The 18,821-nt window shown below is 33.6% G+C and overlaps 3 protein-coding genes across 3 annotated transcripts; 1 reads left to right on the top strand and 2 right to left on the bottom strand.

The window, feature by feature from the left end:
• The first annotated feature begins 697 nt into the window (after window positions 1-697).
• On the top strand, window positions 698-10,214 carry LOC124835701 (uncharacterized). The gene is made up of 7 exons (XM_047310668.2): window positions 698-1,005; window positions 1,100-1,292; window positions 2,599-2,685; window positions 3,463-3,855; window positions 5,085-5,247; window positions 9,112-9,467; window positions 9,560-10,214. The coding sequence occupies exons 1-7, from the start codon at window positions 944-946 to the stop codon at window positions 10,043-10,045; spliced, it is 1,740 nt and encodes a 579-aa protein (XP_047166624.1). The 5' UTR covers window positions 698-943; the 3' UTR covers window positions 10,046-10,214.
• Window positions 10,215-10,924: 710 nt separating this feature from the next.
• On the bottom strand, window positions 10,925-11,729 carry LOC124835694 (FKBP-type peptidyl-prolyl cis-trans isomerase). Its single transcript, XM_047310662.2, has one exon. It carries the CDS (start codon window positions 11,667-11,669, stop codon window positions 11,103-11,105), a length of 567 nt encoding a protein of 188 aa, XP_047166618.1. The 5' UTR covers window positions 11,670-11,729; the 3' UTR covers window positions 10,925-11,102.
• A 141-nt stretch (window positions 11,730-11,870) lies between these two features.
• Window positions 11,871-17,363, bottom strand: LOC124835696 (protein NETWORKED 2A-like). Its single transcript, XM_047310664.2, has 3 exons — window positions 17,270-17,363; window positions 15,087-16,810; window positions 11,871-14,092 (listed from the first exon to the last, which is right to left on the bottom strand). The coding sequence occupies exons 1-3, from the start codon at window positions 17,361-17,363 to the stop codon at window positions 13,067-13,069; spliced, it is 2,844 nt and encodes a 947-aa protein (XP_047166620.2). The 3' UTR covers window positions 11,871-13,066.
• Between the last annotated feature and the right edge of the window lie 1,458 nt (window positions 17,364-18,821).

Genomic DNA, 18,821 nt, shown 5'->3' on the forward strand with positions numbered 1-18,821 from the left:
AATTTTTAAAATTAATTTTGGCTTTAGTATTTTAAAACTATTTTTTTTTAAATTTAGATAAATGTATTCGATCAATTAAAAATATGATTAGATTTGTTTGCTTGAAACTTATTTTCAAACCAACGAGAGTCATAAAACTCACACGAGAAATATAGTGCAACGTTTTTATGAATAAATTTTCTCTCGAACATAAAATGTGTGTTTTTTTTTATTAATTTCCATATACCATTAAATAGATTATTCAGTAAGTATTAAAAAAGTTAAAAAATTGAAAATAGTAACAATTTTGAAAGGATTGTTTTCATTTTCATTTTATCTAAAATGTAAATAACCAAAATTATTATTTTGAAATATTAAAGATAAAAATGAGTCTTAACAAATACTTATCAACAACTTAAGAACCTTATTATAGAGTAACAAATAACATTTTTAATGTAATCATATATTTTTATTAATTCCCATCTAAGTCTGTTTTCCATAACATACATTGTATTATATACCTATTATTATTATTATTAATGAATAAGATTAATTTTGTTTTTGTATACCATCTCAATAAAGTACTCAGACAAGCTGGGAAATAATTAGTTTTCGTCAAAGAATATTGCTAATAAGTAATAATTGAAGCATTTTTTATAGTAAATTTTTGCTAATATCCTTCCATAAATAAAGTAACACCAATGATTTTGTATTCTTGTTCTGTCTTCTTTTCCACCTCTTAATTTCTTACTATCTGTCTCCATGATTCCAGTCAAGAAGGGAATAATCTCTATAAGTATTCAATCAGTCGACACAGTTTCTCAATCTCCATTTTTTCTCAACACACTTCTTCTTCTTCCGTCAATCTCTCTGCAATTCCCTTCTGTTTCATCTATTTGTTGTTAGGGATTTTTTTTCTTTCTCTCTTTTTGTTTTTTTTTCCTGCTCCGACTAAGACACGGCAATGTCGGAGAAGAAGACCAGAGTGTCTTTTACGGAAAAAGATGCTGTCGCGCTGATGCAGAGGTATCTATTTATTTATTTAAGGTTGTTTATAATTTTGTTTGTAATTTTGTGTTGCGACTTCAAAGAGTTCAAACGATTTGGGCTTTTTGTGCAGGTACGACCCAAGTACAGTGTTTATCTTACTTCAAGAAGTTGCGCATTACGCTAAGCCAAAGATTGATTGGAGCGAGTTGGTGAAGAAAAGCGCAACTGGGATTTCTAATGTTAGGGAATATCAAATGCTGTGGCGGCATTTGGCCTACCGGCATTCTTTGCCGGAAAATTTTGAAGTTGGGGCTGAACCTCTGGTCAGTACAATACTCTTGAAATTTCTTTGATATGCTAATTTGTTGTTAAGGTGAAATATCTTTTGCAAATTAGTTTTAGGGTACGTTTGAAATAACTTGTTTACAACTTATTGGAACTTATCTTACAACATAGACCAGCTTCGGTTGATAGGGATGGCGAGTGGTGAGTTGGGGAGAGACCACGAGGCTTAACCAAAGTGCTTGAGTTGGACTCAACCTGGTTGGGATGTCCACCTATTTGGTGTCTGTCAAACCCTAAGGGAGATTAGTGTGCGTGTGTGTGTGTGTGTTTGACGAGGAGATACTTCTTGGCAATGAAAAGAAAAGCCTTGCCACATAGACTTTTTGTAGAATGGATGGTTTGGTAGAGCTTATAAAATGTCCATGATAACTCTTGAAAATAGCTATAGTTTCTATGAAAACAGTTAACTGTTCTCCCTCTTTTAAGTATAGAAACAACTTATACGTAAGTGCGTACATGATAAATATTTAGGAACTTTCTAAAAGAACCAAGATAACAATGTAAATTGAATTAATCTTCTCCCCGTAGCATATTTCTTATGCATGAGTTAATTTTAACCTGTGAAAAACTCATCTCATTTTGTCTTCTATGTTTATCCAAATATAGTTCTATTCAATAAGCCCTTAATGAAGCTAAGCTATTTTCCCAAACAAGTATCCAGATGTATATCCCAAATTGTACTGAGATGTATATTCATCTCAGTACATTTTTATGCATTTATTCATGGATACTTTGCTGGTCATTTATTTGGATATTTCAAAAGGGTTTTTGGTCATGTGTCAGCATCGAAATTCCTTATGACTGTTTTATGGTTATTTTAGCAGTCTGATGATTCTAGTTGGTGCTAAATAAGGAAGAATGAAGTTTGGTTACTTCATAATATACAAGTGCAAGATCATTGTGTTTATGATTTTGAAGTCCTGAATGCAACCAAGTTTTATAGGGTCTCTTACTTTTGGCCTTATAGACGTGTGTCCAAATTCATATAGCCAATATTCGAGTACATGAAAAATTAAGGTAGAAGGTACTGGCTTAATTTTAATTCATAAATATTACCATTAGTTCCTTTATGGATCAAATTGACAAACATTTAATCAGATGACTGATAATGACTAAATAGTCACTCAACTAATGATTATATTAGTGGAGTATCCTTTATTATTCAAATTTCTATCCCAGATTAGTTTTTCACAACATGCTGTATTACCATTTTTCACTGGATTTTTCTTAGGTTTTTGGATTAGTGTTAGATATGTTCATACTTATTTGGAGTCTCATTTCCAGGATGATGACAGTGACTTAGAGTGTGAGCTAGAAGAATTACCTCCTGTTAGTGTGGAATCTGCATCAGAGGCGGCTGCATGTGTGAAGGTACATGTCCTTGCCCTAGTTATTACACATTTTATCTCAATATCTTATGCTTTGGATAGTTGTATAATTATTGTTTGTTAAATAGATTTATCAACAACATATTAACACATGGATCTTGTGCCTTATGCCACTGGGTAAGGATATGGCTAGAATCACAAGTGTAAATTTTACTAATTTCATTCTGATTGTAGGGGAGATTTCTACTTAGAATATAACAAAAAGAATTTTATGAGATTAGTAAATACATGATTGCAAGTTAGCTTGGCTTTACTTGACGACTGACTATAAGAATAATAATATTGTGGTTGTGAATGGTTGGCAGTAAAGTCCCACTAATACCAGCAAATAAGTGTGGTAAAGTGAGAATGAATATACAAAAAAAAAAACACGTGATTAGGAATGGAATGTACATGAGAGGAAGTTGACGTAGCACCTATAAAGAAGATGATAGAAACTCCCCAAAGGTGGTTAGGTCATGTGAGAAGACCAGTGGAGTCTGCATTGAGAAAACTAGAACTAGTTAAAGCTTTTTTGACTAAAATTTGATTGGGGAAGACCTAAAAATCTATTGGAGGGAAACAATAAAAAGCCTTTAAATTTTATTGAAAATTTGATATTTGGTAGAATTCAATGATGTTGATTGATCTAAGTCGACAATACCATGTAGTGAAGAATAATTGAGTTCTCTTTACAGTTCCATTATTTAAACTTTAAATTGTGTTTTTTCTTGATATTCAATTTTGAACGGTCTGTTTTTGGGAATTGTTTATTCATCAGGTAATGATTGCTTCTCGCACACTCAGTGACTCTGCCCCTAGTAGCTCAACAATCGAGGCTCCATTGACTATAAATGTTCCAGTTTGCCATTCATCTGCAACACTTATTGAAAGTTCACAACCCTCTAATTTGATGCAAGGGACAAACATTGTTTTTCCAGTCACTGTTCAGAGACAAACATTGCCAACACACCCTGTACCACCAACAGATGGTATTGAATCTAAGGGATTAGTTGGTGGTAATTTGGCGTCCAAAAGAAAACGGAAAACATGGTCAGAGGAAGAGGACATACAACTACGAGCTGCTGTTCAGAGATGGGGCGAAGGGAATTGGGCAACCATGGCAAAAGGAGACAATTTTCCTATTAAGAGAAGTCCTACACAGTTAGCACAGGTGGTTTTCAAATCATAAAACTTTATAAACCTGTTCTCTTAGTAATTATGTGAATATTTCATTGGAAGTTCGTATAAGACAGACCAAGATTCATTGTATGAATGATATCATTACATTTGAAAATTGGTCTTATTTTTTCGTAAAATCCAAAATTAACATCTTAAAGTTATTGTTGGATTCTTGGGATTTTAGGGGGGTTAATCTCGTGCTTGTGCTTGTTCTGTGACGGGTTCATTAAAAGTTCATCCTCTATTGTGGACTATTTCAAAACACTCAATTTATTAAACCGTAAATATTTATTAAAAATAATTTTTTTACATTAGCTAGTTGAGATCCCACATCGACAAAAAAATATAACCAATATTGTCCTTATAAGGCTTGGGTAACTCTCATATTGCAAGCTAGTTTTATGGAGCTAAGTTTTAATCCCAATTTTAATATTGTATTAAAACCCATCTTAGATGTGTTGTTGAACTGCCCCCATTTATCTGTGCTGCAGTTTTGGGTTTGAGGGATTTGTTGAGATTCCACATCGAGTGGAGATATATCATATACGATCAATGCTGTCCCTTTTAGGCTTAGGCAGTCCTCACATTATTAGTTAGTTTTTGGGATTGAGTTATGTCCTAAGCTTAAGTTCTGATTTCTTATCAATGTCTGTCTTAAATCCATTAATGGGTCACCCATATCTGTACACACAAAAGATGTCAATTCCCAGGCATAAGGGATGTTATTGGAGCACTTGCATATTTCCACACTCTAGATGTTTAATCAGGTATGTGAGAGAATGTTTGATTGTAGTATAATACTTATGGAACTGAGTCTATTTTTATTTGCTGTCCTCTATTCAGGTAACATGTCTTTTATGACCTTGTTTTCCTAGGTTCAAATCCCATTAATGAATTTTTTCATGTCCAACTCTATCAAGAACTTCTCATTTGTGATATTTTTAGTCGTGATGGATGAATCTATGCATCCTTTTGTTTACTGATTATTTTTGTGAATATTAGTGTCATTGATAACTCATCCAGTCCCTTTCACCTTTACTGTTTATTTGCTTTATATTCTATATATCAGGATGGGTTATCCTAAAACTTGCTGAAATGGACCATTTTACTTTGTATCTTTTTTAATACTCATGTGATTTAAACACCGTACCATTTTACCCTTTTTGTTATTTACTTTTTGTTTTATTTAATTCTCATGGGTTAATCTACAATTGTTTGCAGAGGTGGAGCATTTTACGAAAGAAAGATGGCACTGTCAATTCTGGAACCATATCAACCAGCTCACAATATACTACTGCTGAACAACTGGCAACCCGACACTCTTTATCTTTAGCCCTTGATATGCCATTCAAAAAGTTAACTGCTCCTGGAGTGTCAGATCCTGGTAATTGTACTGGACCTTTTTCTGTTTATTTTTATTTATCTTCATATTAATTAAGTTCGGATTTTCTATGCTTGTCCATTGATTTTGCTCCATTTTACCTCCTATTTTCTCCATCCATTTGTTTGGATGTGAGAAGTAGGGAGGAAAGAAATAAGAGAGAAGAGAAAAAGTGTGTTTGGTATTTTAAGTTGTTTGGGTTAGAGAATAAGAAGAAACAAATTAACTGCTCTTTCTCCCTTTATTTGGTTAGATCGAAAGGAAAGAATAAAGAAAATATGCTCATATCAAATAACATTTTTACCTTTACGCTAAACATAAAATCAAAATTTTGACATTTTGGTCTTTATATCAAATTCTCCCCTCTTCTCACCTTTTTCTCTGTAAATTGGAGCTCGATTTCTTTGCTATCTGCACAACGTTTTTCTTTTTTTTCTTCGTCTCTTTCTTTGTCTCTTCACTGTTCCAAATGTGATAACATTTTCTTGGGAAGTGTCTTCTGTTCCTAACCCAGTTCTTCCTCTCCTAAATCATTGGTTCCAAACAAATTGTAAATCCTGAACTGAATCTCAAAGTTCTACAACTCTCAAATCAATTTTAGGTGATTCTCAAATTTATTTAGGATGACTCTCATTGATGATTGTGGACATTTTTAGTGCCTAATCAAAGAAACACTAGTTAATTATGCACTTTCCGTGGGACTGATTATAGTTCCCGGTTTCATGTTGTCTACTGTGATTATGAATATTATTTGCAAGTGTGGTTTGAAATGTTTATGATCTTTCAGATGAATGGTAAGATGCAAATGTGATTTGAAATGTTTGTTTTATAACCTAAAAGACCACGAATTTAATTAATGTATTGCCTGTGTCACTTCTCCCCCTAAAAGTATGTCTATTTTTAGATTATCTAGCACTATTTAATACAACGAAGCAATTTTGTAATATAAAAGTACAAATTCAGAGTGACATTGAATTAGTGCATTGCTATCAATCACCATTTTGTTGGTGGACTTCTTACATTTCATGGCAGGAGTGGGATAGCCAAATAGCTTGAGTATGACTTTGTTGGCGTACAAATTCACCAATTCAATGGATATGTGTCTTGCCTTCTATAATTTTATTATACTTTCAATGGTCATCGCAGGCTTCCCGTGTTTATAGATATAATATCTCTATGCCATCAATGCTATCTTCCTTCTAGCATAGTGAGAGATTTAGAGTTAGGAAGTTGTTGATATATGCTAGTTTGTTGGGCTGAGATAGAGAGGAATTAAGGCAAATTGTCTATAAATAAGAGGGAAGGTTGAAGAGGGGATTGTCTTGTCATATAGGGTTTAGGACGCATAGACACTCAAAGTTCTGCTAGTCAGGCATTATATGCAGGAGAACTCCCTTGTTCTTTTCTTTCTAACTAGTACCGGTACTGGTTTTTGAAGATGATTCCAACATTTGATGGAAAAGAGGCTTATTGGTGGTTTGAGCAATGATTTTGAAGCAAATAGTGCATATGAAGAAGAGAAACTATCAAAGCAAGTGAAAACTCTTCCATAGGTCATGCTCTCAGCCTGGTGGCTAACTTGGAGATGGCACTATGTGAGGGCAGCCTGGTGGACATTTGTGAAACTGCTGATCAAAATATACTAACTGAAGTATGATTTTGGTCATAAGAATTGGGAGCAAAGATAACGAATCTTGGGTGGAAGAAAGCATAACAGGATAAATGTTTGGAGAGAACTTGTTAGGGTATAAGGGAGAGGTAATGAGAAGGAGAAGAAAGGTAGGAGGGAAGTGACGCCGTACGGTATTGATCGTAAAGGCCGAACGGTGGCAGACATGTAGAGGTAAGGCCGGACGGTGGACAAGGAGAATGGTCAGACCGAACGGTGGATAAGGGGGAGCAACCAGGCCGAACGGTGGGAGGCAGGGAGCGACCAGGCCGAACGGTAGAAGGAAGAGAGCAAGCTGACCGAACAGTAGAAAGGACGGAGCAGGAGGGCCGAACGGTTGGGGGCAGAGGAGAAGCATCCTAACTGACACAACAGTTAGGATGAGCGGGAAATTAATTAGAGTATAAGGTCGTATCTCAGGATATTATTCCGTATAAGTTAAATATAGTATATAAGGATAAAAATATTCATATCAAATAATTATAATAAATAGGATTATTCGCATCAGATAATTATAATAAATAGGAGTAATTTCTATTATTCATTACCTTTTTGGGAAGGAATTAATTAGTATTAATAAAGGGGAAGCCTAGGGTAGAAGGTATGCTTTTGAGAATTGAGTTTTGTAAAGGAGGTTATGTTCCAGGATAATTGACGAGGTTATGCTCCCAATTATTGGTTGACTGAAGGACGTTATGCTTCCAGTTATTATTTACTTGTGTTTACCTAGTTATTACCCGCAATAAAAGAGATTCTTTCATCCATTATCATTCGTTTATTGTTCCATTACGTGTGTGAGAGTGTGAAAGGTTGTATTTGGCTAATTTACGTACTCAGGTACGTAACAGAACTAGCAAGAAAAAATAATATAAGAATGTTACAAGAATTAGGAGAAAGTAGAAATCCAGCAAAGACAACTCATTGCCATTCTGGACCAAAAATCTGAAAATAGAAGCAGAAATGAAGTTCTTGGGATAAAGAATCATGGTGGCAGAAATGAGTCTGATGGGTTGTTGTGGGGTTGCTAAGAGGATTGGGAGAAGACCTATGGTTGACACAGAGGAAAGCAAGGAGCATCATGTTGGGGAAAACATCCCTTTAATGAACCACAAACAGAAACAAATCTAGACATCAAGTAGAATCAGGCGGTGCAGGAAAAACATTCAGGAAACAAAAGAAACTGAGAACAACCACCGTTTTGCTAATGGCAAGAACAAAATTTTCTATCAATCCTGTGAGAAGTGTTGTGAATCTGCAGAAAAGAGATGACTGAGAATAAGAGAAACATTTATAGAGAATATGGGGGAAGAAACTGATGGCCAAATAGCCAGATGGAGAAGCAACATGAAAGGAAAACAGAGGAAAATATGCAGGTTGCCACTGTGATGACCACCTTTTGGGTTGCAGATGGAAAAACAGGTAATAAAATGGAAGTGAGGATTGAGAAGGAAACCAATCCAATGGGTGGAACGATGGGGAGTAGAAAATGTTTGCGGTCCTAGAAGTCAGCGAACCACAACCGCTGGAACTTCTAGACCTGGTTTCTCCAAAGGAGATGGATGTTTTATTTAGTAGTTGATACAATCCTCTATAGGATTCAATCCAAAAAACTCAAGGATAATCATGGAAATGACCCATTATAGTTTCAATCATCAAGAAAAGAAACAAGAAACAATAGTTGAAATGGAAAAACATGGAAAGATTAGTGTTTGACTTAACTAAAAAACAATGTTGATGTTGAAGAAGGAAATCTTGACTAACAATGACAGAAAAATAACGTAACATTGAAATTTTAGTGTCTTTTAAAATTTACTTCTTTAACAACATATTTTGTCTTTAAGCTTTTCAAATTTCCCTATTCAAGCACTATATTTTATTTAGAATGTTCAAGGAATATATTGAGAATATTCTAGAACACTTTCAGTGAAAAATTGTAACCCCAATGTATTTTTAAATGAAATTTTCACAAAATAAGTTTTGTATGGTCTAAACTATTCTCTTCAATCTCTAATTTGTTTTGATAATTCTTTCCATTCTCACATTAGTAGTTCTCCTTGTTTTATTAAGTTTATTACTTGCACATCACTTGTAAGACTGATCAATCTTCTAATAATTTTATTTTTAGTTTATTGTTCTAATAATGTTATTTTTCAATCTTATGCAAGGTATTTGAATAACCTATTTTTATATGGTTGCAGTTAAGACATCCACATCAGTTAAAAATCAAGTGCAGATTAGAAATACTGTGGAGAAGGTTGCCACTAGTTTTGTACCACCTCAACAGCCATCTCGGCAAGCTTCTTTGTTGGGATCTGATTCTCATTCTCATGTAAAACCCAAACTAGTAGACGAAAAACTAATCTCGAAGGGTAATATAATTTCAAATCCTGTGTTAAAATCTACCACAGCTGCTCCTGGGACACGAATTGATTCACCTTCAAATACTATATCACATGTTAAAATTGCTCCAGTAAAACACAACGTAGACACCAAGCCTGCAGTAAGCTCTTTGGCAAAACCATCCGTTTCTACCAATATGCCTTCTGATCCAAAGGTTCATTTACATTATAAATTGCAAATCTCTTGCATTATGCAATAATTTGACAAATTGAATATTCACTCACTTTATTTATATTGTTTCAACAGAACAAACCGACTACTTCTTTGACTGATAAAGTTCCATTGGAGCAAGATGCTAATTCCACTAAAGACGATACCAGCTCCAGACCGAAAGATCAAACACCAGAAAACGAAGCTCCTAAAGTTACTATTGACAGCCAGGTCAATAGCAACTTAGAGAAGGGAAGATTAGATATAGGTCAAGCGAAGATTGTGCCTGTTAGTAGTGGAGAGGAAAGTTTGAAAGATAAAGCAAGTCCAGTCACAAATGAAAAACAACCAAGTGTTACTAAAGCAAATGCAGCGGTGTCCGAAAACCAAGGAACTGTTAAGAATGCTACTGAGAATAGCAACCTTGACAAAGGAAACCTAACTTCTAATCAAGACAAGAAAACTTCAATCAATGAAAGTTCAAACAATCAAAACATAAATGACAAACATGTAAATTTGCCAGTACAAGATGAAGGCAGCCAAAGTGACAAGGTGGTAAAACTGATGGAGAATGTTGAGTGATTAATTTGTGAAAATGAGTAGTTTTTTTAGATTGAATTCTAAAGTTTTGATGAAATTTAAGTTATTTTAGGAATTTGTACCACATTAGTGTACTGTAATATTTTTTAAGAAAAAATTGCCTAGTGGTAAATATATGTTGACGACCTGCAAATTTTCATGATTTTCTAAATGCTTCCTACAAGATATAGTTTTGTAATCACTTTAGATTTAATTTTTAAATTTCAAATAAGAGATTGATGGTACATCTCAATAAAGTTTATTATTTTTCAGAATTTTTGTAATGCTTTGCAAAATAAGACTGGAGCTATTAGATTGGGAATAAGAAGTTTTTTCGTTCAACTATTGTAAAAGTTGGGTGTATATATATATATATATATATATATATATAAACATCTGCAAGTAATTTGTTTTTTTAAGAGGGTTGTTTTCAAACTTTTCTAACTTAATTTTTAAAATATTTATGTGGCAACAGACTTTTGTTATGTAACTAACTTCGGATTCAAATAAATGTTTATTTTTCTTAAAGAAAACTAAGATATGTACTTCTTAATGAAGTGAGGTATATAAACAAAACTTTAGAAAGATTGAATTATTTTTTTTAGAGAATTCACCAAGAGATGTAGTCACTTTAAAAAAGTTAATGTGGGTTTATACACACATGATTCTGGATATCCTTTCATGCTTGTAAACTATTGTGAGTATATAGATGGTTTGCTTTTCAAGTTTTTCCAGATTTGCTTGAATAGTTTAGGATTATCCTCATGAACACTCATGCAACATGCATTTTCTGTATAATGGAGATAAGAACTACCACAAAAAATGCTTAAGCTAAAACAAAAGGATCTAGAATATAGGGACATAAAATATTTATGCATAATCTAAAACAGAAGAAGAACCTTGAATTCCATTTTATCTCAAATAAGAATGAGTATAATATAATATAATACAATTGCAAATCTAGAAAAATCACAATTTATCCTCAAGATACCATTCGTTTCAAGAACCAAAACAAATAATTACATTTGATCAGCAAAAAACAGAAGCCTTGGGCGAAAAATCACTTGTTAGTGGAAGAATCAGTTTGAGGCCATACACTGATCTTCTCCTTCTCATACTTAACAAAGATAGCTCCAACGGCAGCCACAAAATAAATCTGAATCAGAATAATCGCCGGCGAGTGGTAGTTGATAACGCCCTTCCCCGTCGCCAGCTCCACCAGCAACAGCGCTGTCAAGCCGAGAATTGCAATGCGACCGTTCAACCGCTCGCTGTACTGGCTGAACCCTAGCTCCACCTTCACGCCCTCAGAAACCGGCTCCTTCAGCGCCACGGGCGGCAGGAACACGCCCGACCCGGATCCGGAGCTTCCTTTCTTCGACTTTCGATTCTTTCGGAGCTCCGCTTTCTTTCCTGTGCCGCTGCGGTACCGGAGGCGAAGCTGGCTGATGCGGCTGTCAAAGTCGTCGTCGGAGGCATCAGGTTCAGGATCGGAGGGCTCCGAACCGGAGGGAGGGGTTTCAGGTTCGGTGGCTCGGAGAACGAAGAGGCGCCGGGGATTGGGTTTGGAAGAGGTAAGTGAAAATGGCAGTGAGAGTTTTACATAAGGTGATGCTAACATCGCCATTTTTTCTTCTTTCCCTTCTTTCTGCTGTGTTTCTTTCAGATAACATTGTTTTTTCTTTTTTTTTTTATATTTTATGTGGTGCACTCTTACTTCATTTCTCAACCATAAAATCAACAGAGAAATGTGTATTTTAATTATTTTTACACTGAACTCTGAAATATTATTTCTTTTCCAAGACTTTTGGGATTTTTTTTTTCTCTGAAGTTATTTGGGGTCATTTCAATTTTCTTTTTTTAAATAACTCATTTTTTGATGAAAAATATGCTATTCTACCAATTTAATTTAGAAGATAAATACCATAAAAAAGCTTAAGATACATCATAATCAAGTGATTGTAATTTTTATATTAAATAAAATTCAATTTTATGGACAGTGATATTTTTATAATTCACAGTCAGAAACTTCTTTCCTTGTAATAAGAATTAAACTCAAAAGTCCCATATTAATAGTGGGTTTGTCTTTCCTTGTCTCTAAATCTGATTTAGTGATAATTTAAAATCAACTCTATATTTTTTTTCCTTGTAATAAAACATTTTGTGAGAAAAAATAGGACTTCCTTTTTAAGGTTCTCTCATTCATTAGATTTTTTAGTCGAATTCTCTTTTTATTTGAAAATATAGTGAATGTTATTGTCACTTTATTTGGATGTAGAGAGTGTTATTTTTATTGTTATTTATTCTTGGATTATTTTCTATTCAATGAGATTTTATTGTAGTGTAGTTATAGTTGTGGTTATTTTTCTCATCTTTTAATTCAGTTGAATTAATGTATTGTTATTTTGATGGTTGAAATTTGAAGTTTGATTAACTCAAAGAGTATATAAAGAATGTTTATTTAACAAGGATTCCAATAGTTAGAAAGTAAGAATTGTTAATCTGGAAGAAGACTATTTTTTCATTTATCAACATGTATTAAATACAACATAGATAACAAACTAAGGTAAAAATACTGCACCACATATTCACAATTCAAAACATAAAACAGAACCAAACAACTTTAACAAACTTCTAGCTAAGACTAATTCAAACATAAATAACAATGGCAACCAGCTACAGGAATTTAAATTTATAAAACACCTACTGAGGCACAACTTTGGCTTATGATATATTTGCATCACCTTTTTTACTTTTTATATTTATGCAGTATCATGCATGGGAGGGTTCCTAGTTTTTTGTTTCTTTCTCCTTAGTTGCAACTGATGCTTTGTGTAATATGGTTGTACCTATATTTGATTAATGATTTTTATCTTTGACCAAAAAAGATACCAAAGATATGTATCTAAAAACCTTTACAAAAAAACTAATCCAAAAAGGAAAACTTCAAAATCATGATGACAGACTAACTATACAGAAAGTGGAGTTGCCGAAACACTTGAATAGAAGATTACGAAAGTTGGTCTAGTCAAGGTCATCATCATCAATTGCTAGATCACTGTATTGTCTTTGCCCTGCTGGACTCTCACATTCAATGACTTGTTGCCTTTGTTTCTTTAACTTGACACCAAACAGAAAAGACTTCAAGGGTATTCTAGCTCGACTTGTGGATTGTTTTGTAATTTGGTCTTGATTGTTAACCCCTATTTCTTTACTCAGTTCTTGTAGCATCTTATCAACTTGGCCTTTCAATCCCTTCACAAAAACGACACCTGCTTGCAGTTGACTACAAACCTTCTTGTTCTCTTGCTTCATGTTGAGAACCTCACCTTGAAACTTTGCAGCCTGATACCCACTAAGTTCTGCCATATTGGATGCACAATTTGGATTTGCTGCTCTTGCTATTTCATCTTGTAAGGTGCACAATGATGGGTGCCTACGTTGTAACTCTTCATGCAAAACCTCATTGTGATCCAACCATAGTAATAACTCAGTTCTTATCTCTCTCAGGTGTTTAATTATTGCTTTTATTTCAGAGTGCATGATATTTAAGTTCTCGTGGGACATATTGTCGTCCCTTATGCTTCTAAGCTCACATTTTAAGTCCTCTATGGAATCATGGAACTTCTGTGTCTGGTGCACTGAAGTGCTGAACCTCAACCAGAACTCAAGGTTCTCCTCTAGCAATATATTAATGGCTGAACGAAATTTCTTCTCCAAGATTGAAAGTGAACGGCTCCTGTTATGCTGGTTAGATGTCACCTTCACTAGTATGCCAATCTTTGTTTTTTTATCAACACATTGTTGGTGGTGATCTACATCAGAAGTACTACCTGCACCTGCACCTGTGTTTGAAGTTGGATTTTCTGTGTCCTGTGTCTCTGTTTCATGAGGTGCAATTCCAAGAAGTGCTTCTTGTGGTGTGTGGTTATAATCTGGGAGAGTGATGCGAGGACTTTCTTCTGGACTTGTTTCAGAGCAGGTCAGCTTCTGCTGTAAAATGTTGATCTCTTTTTCCTTAGTTTCAACAGTATCCTTCAACTCCCTTATCTGTTAGTATAGATATAAATTCTCAGGATTGCAGGAAATGCGTACCATATAAATACAACTTCTAAAAGTAAAATGTCGACACTAACCATTGCACCTATTATTTTAACTTGTCATTAAACAATTTCAGAGTAGTTTATGCCCAAAATTCTGACACGAAAATTAAGAAAATTCTGATATGCTAACAATTATTCTTTGGGTTAACTATATGAACTTAGTCCCTAAACTTTTATGCGAAATTGAAATTGGTGCTTGTTCAAAACCTGGATACATTTTGGTTCTCAAATTTAAAAATGAATGTATATAGTCGTTTCAATCTAATTATGTTAAATTTTTATGACGTGTCAAATGCTATTTATTTCATGCTAGTATTTTAGTTGTTTAGACTGTTTGACATGTTTCTGCTTCAATGTCTACTGAAAATGCATTTGATACGTAAAAACAAGAATCAATGTAATTGGATTAAAAGGACTACATCCATTTATTTTCAAAATTTGGAGACTGAAACGTATCAAAGTTTCGAACATAGACGAATTCTAATTCAGGTCAAAGTTCAATGACGAAAAATGTATTTAACCCCTATTATTTGGAGGACACTTAGGAGGACACTTGCTGCACAAATTCAAAAATGAAAAAAAAAATATTAAATGAAAGGTAGAGCTTTTAGAATCTTAATGTATTAAATGTTGCACTTCTCATCATACACATATATTTTTATTTTTTAATGAAGTTTCTTTAAGCTACATGTAAGAGAGACCCGTAAAATTGTACAAAGCTTAACCAGATTTTTGTTTCTGATATATAACAACTTATTCTGTATGAGGATTAAGTAAATCTATACATCAAATTTGTTAAAGAAAGGTATTGCTTCTTCAATTTGGCTTTACATTGTTAACATTGAAGTTCACTATAAACTCAGATATTTATCTAAGCATTCATTAATTTTTCTTAGCTCTTACACACACACACACACATATATATATTGAATGATATTTACCTGAAGTGCGAACTCCAAAATGTTGTCCTGATTTTTCTTCTCCGCATCATTGAGTTTGCCCTTTACATCCTCGTAGTTCCTTAAAACTGAATTGAATTCCGATAATATCTTTTCTCTGTCATCTAATCCACTTGCAAATATCTGACTCCACTTAGTTTGATCCTTCTCACCAGTTACCTGATCGAGTGATTCAGTGTCAAGATTACTCTTTGACCCAGAAAAATCATCCTTATTCAGCGGAATTAACTCTGGAATGTCTTCAATCATTAAATCAATAGTTTTATTCCAATTGTACTCGTTATCTTCATTTCTAACATCACCAAGATTCACACTGTAGTCTTCCTTTTTCTCCTTTGTAGTCTTAAGATCCTTCTTGGTTTCTGTGTTATCATCACTTAGTTTTTTAGGCTCCTCTTTTAGTTCTACATCTGATGCACTTCTGTTTTTGTAAAGTACCAAGTTCTCTCCCTCCTCATCTGGCTTCACATTATTTATTTTTGCTGAAAGATATTCAAGCTCAAAATTAGCCCTAGTAAAGAGTCTTTGGAGGCTGTTGCGTCGCCTTTTGACTCTTTGATTGAGAGTTTTAGCTCTCCTCAACTTTTCTTCAACTTCTTCCAGCTTCTTTTTGGTTTCTTCTGAATCTTCTATTAGCATTTCTTCATCCTCTTCCAAGACGAGTGTAATTTTCTTAAGTTCTTCTGCTTCTGATCTCAGTCTCTTAACTAAGCCAGTCTGAGAAGAGACTGCAGTTTCCAGCGTAACAACCTTATTTACAAGGTCATCAATCTTGTCAGCCATTTCTGCCAAAGTGAGGGAACTACCTGAATCTTTCTCAAGCTTTTCACTGATTTCACACTCATGCATTTCTTTTTCCAAGCTAAACACATCTTCTTCCTCTGTGCTTTCTCGGTCTAGTTCACTTTTATCTTCAGAAAAAAGTCCATCTCTGAGGATTTTAAGCTTGCCTTGAGCTTCCTTAATCATTTGATACGATTCTTTAGTCCCTTCAGATGATTGTGCCATTGCCTCTTGCAACATAAGCAGGGTTTCTTTGCATGAATTTAGAGCAGTTGCTTCCATCAAAGCTCGTGCATCATTATCTTCTATGATATTATTAATGCCAAACTCATCTTCAAAATTGCAAACTCTTCTCTGCATATTTGTAATCCTGTCTTCAATTTCCCAATACTTTTCATAGGAATGCTCATACAAGCTCCTTACAAATTCTTTCTCAGTCTGCAGTGCCAAAATTTCTTTCTGAAGCTTGTCAACTTCTTCTAGTGCTTCAGCCGTACTCAGACCTGAAGTAGGACTAATGGGAGGAGATTTTGCAGAGCTAGGAATCCTCCTAACTGGACATCGTTTTCTAAAATCGTTCGGTATATCTGGAGGTTTAGGAATGTCCTTTTTTGGTGTTTGATTGATGGGGTTTTGAGATGATGATGATGACTTTGATCCACGGAAATTTTCTTCACCATCATTCTCATCTATTCCATAATGGACTTGTTCTGGGAAAACAGTGGCAATAGTACGGTTGGCACTTTGAAGTTCCTTTGATATACGATCATATCTCTGTGCCAATGCTCTATATGCTCGAAAGACTTCTTCAACATAACCTATCAGCTGTGGCCTCTTCCTATAGTACATTTCTGCCCTTTGGGAAAATGACTCTCCTTCATTATGAATGATGTTGAGCGTTTCGGCCACCACATGCTCCATATCTGTTGAGTTTTTGTATGCATATTGGCAAAGTTATTTTTTCAACTCAAAGTAATGCTATAAGAAATGTGGGTTGGAGTTGTGAGAGTTATGTGATTATCATCTGTGTTTTTCTGCTTCTTGTTCTTCATGTCATCAATGTATTTATGAATCAGGCCATTGTAGTGTCATCCTTTGTTTCACATTATAAACATTTTTCTTCATTTTTCTAATCAGAAAATGGTGAATACAGAAATGGGGCAAGTTTTTATATGTGGAAAGAAATGCATCATGTTTAAGCAAGTAGGCAACCTTGCCATCTTAGGACAAACAGAAATCTGCATCATTTCTAAATGATTAAGGTTTGTGAAATCCAGAGAAATGAAAATGTGAATATATCAATAGGGACCTACTGATATGTTTTGATTGAATTGATGTGAGATAAAAGCATGAAACTATATAATACTAACAGAGATATATACCTTGGAGACTTTGTTCCAGCCATTTTGATTGTTTTGTCCTGATGTGGCTCGCCCACCACCATGAATATGCACTGGTTGCGGCTCTATGCAACATTTTTATTTTGTGTAACGATCAAACACATTTAATCCATTGAGATTAGACCTTGATGATGAAGATAAACGAAACCAATAAGGTGGTTCAAATATTAACAAGTTAAGGAACACAGAATGTCTAATTAGAATAACTGCAAATTTTATTAATGATGTTGGCTGTTAAAGAATTTTAGATAAGAGAGAAACAATACATGAAAACGAGGATACTTCTCCACAATCATTGGTGTCTAATGTATTGGATCCTTTGAAGAGCAAAATGTTTGGAGAGCTTTGTTACAGGGCTTTTAAGTGGGTATGGTACTTTAGTCTTTTTAGGGAGAGAGTATATATTTTTTAAAATTAAAAAGCATAATTTCAAAAGGAGTTATAAATTATGATTTATTTTCTGTGACATTTAATCAAAATCACCCTTTAGTTTTCTCAATAAATATTTATCAAAAAAAAAAATAAATCTAAGAACTAGCATTTAACATAGTTTTTCTCTTGATTACATTTTTTCCTTCACTAATAATTAGATTGACGATATGGTGAATAATAATAAACAAGGAGTTTATAAAATAAATATTAATACGTATAAAAAAAGGGTTAAATATGTTTTTAGTCCCTAAACTATTGACCGTTTCTGGTTTTCGTCCCTCTTCCAAACTAAGGTACGATTTGGTCCTCAATCTTTAAAAAACGTTCGTTTTAGTCGAAAAAACGAACGTTTTGAGGACTAAAACGAGGACTAAAAATTTGAGGACTAAAACGAACGTTTTTCTAAAGAATGAGGACCAAATCGTACCTTAGTTTGGAAGAGGGACGAAAACCAGAAACGGCCAATAGTTTAGGGACTAAAAACATATTTAACCCATAAAAAAACTAACATAAATAGTTGAAGTATTTGTTTCAAACGTTTTTAAAATATAAAAAAAAGTCGTTAAAAGTCACATTATTCTTCTGAAAAATGGAGAATACATAAAAAAAATAACATGCTTAGTTAACATACGAGTAAAGTAAAAAGAAGATAATTAAATTGATAGAAGATAATTAAATTGATAGAAGATAATGTCTAAAAAATTGGATAAAAAACATATTTATGTCGTGAGATTAAACCAAGGATGAAGAGATATGAAAAAGAAGAAGAATCTACTTTATAATATTATTCGAAATTAGGAATCTAAAAATATAAAAGTATAAGACATAATAAAATATAATAATAAAATAAAACAAGATTAAATAATTAAAGTTTTTGTTATGTATATTTGAAGAAATGAAAAATAACACAATAATTCTATATTATTTCTAATATGATTTCGTGTGATCATAAAATATTGAATTATGGGTAGTTTAAATAATATTTAAAAATATATAATAAATTAACATGTCATAAATATTTTCTGTATGACCATATTTATTTAACGGTACAATTAAATAATATAATTAAAACTCAAATAAAATAATGGCATTCACAGTCACT

Source organism: Vigna umbellata, chromosome 2 (genome assembly GCF_029865625.1).
Source record: "Vigna umbellata cultivar VRB3 chromosome 2, Vumbellata_1.0, whole genome shotgun sequence".
Lineage (NCBI taxonomy): Eukaryota > Viridiplantae > Streptophyta > Magnoliopsida > Fabales > Fabaceae > Vigna > Vigna umbellata.

Bases quoted from the DNA above. Each gene is read 5' to 3' on its own strand.
- LOC124835701 (XM_047310668.2), top strand. From the start codon at position 944: ATGTCGGAGAAGAAGACCAGAGTGTCTTTTACGGAAAAAGATGCTGTC. The intron at 1,293-2,598 runs GTCAGTACAATA...TCTCATTTCCAG, and splicing joins AAGTTGGGGCTGAACCTCTG to GATGATGACAGTGACTTAGA. The intron at 3,856-5,084 runs GTGGTTTTCAAA...AATTGTTTGCAG, and splicing joins GTCCTACACAGTTAGCACAG to AGGTGGAGCATTTTACGAAA.
- LOC124835694 (XM_047310662.2), bottom strand. From the start codon at position 11,669: ATGGCGATGTTAGCATCACCTTATGTAAAACTCTCACTGCCATTTTCA.
- LOC124835696 (XM_047310664.2), bottom strand. From the start codon at position 17,363: ATGTTGCATAGAGCCGCAACCAGTGCATATTCATGGTGGTGGGCGAGC. The intron at 16,811-17,269 runs GTATATATCTCT...AAAACTCAACAG, and splicing joins GCTGGAACAAAGTCTCCAAG to ATATGGAGCATGTGGTGGCC. The intron at 14,093-15,086 runs GTAAATATCATT...CTATACTAACAG, and splicing joins TTTTGGAGTTCGCACTTCAG to ATAAGGGAGTTGAAGGATAC.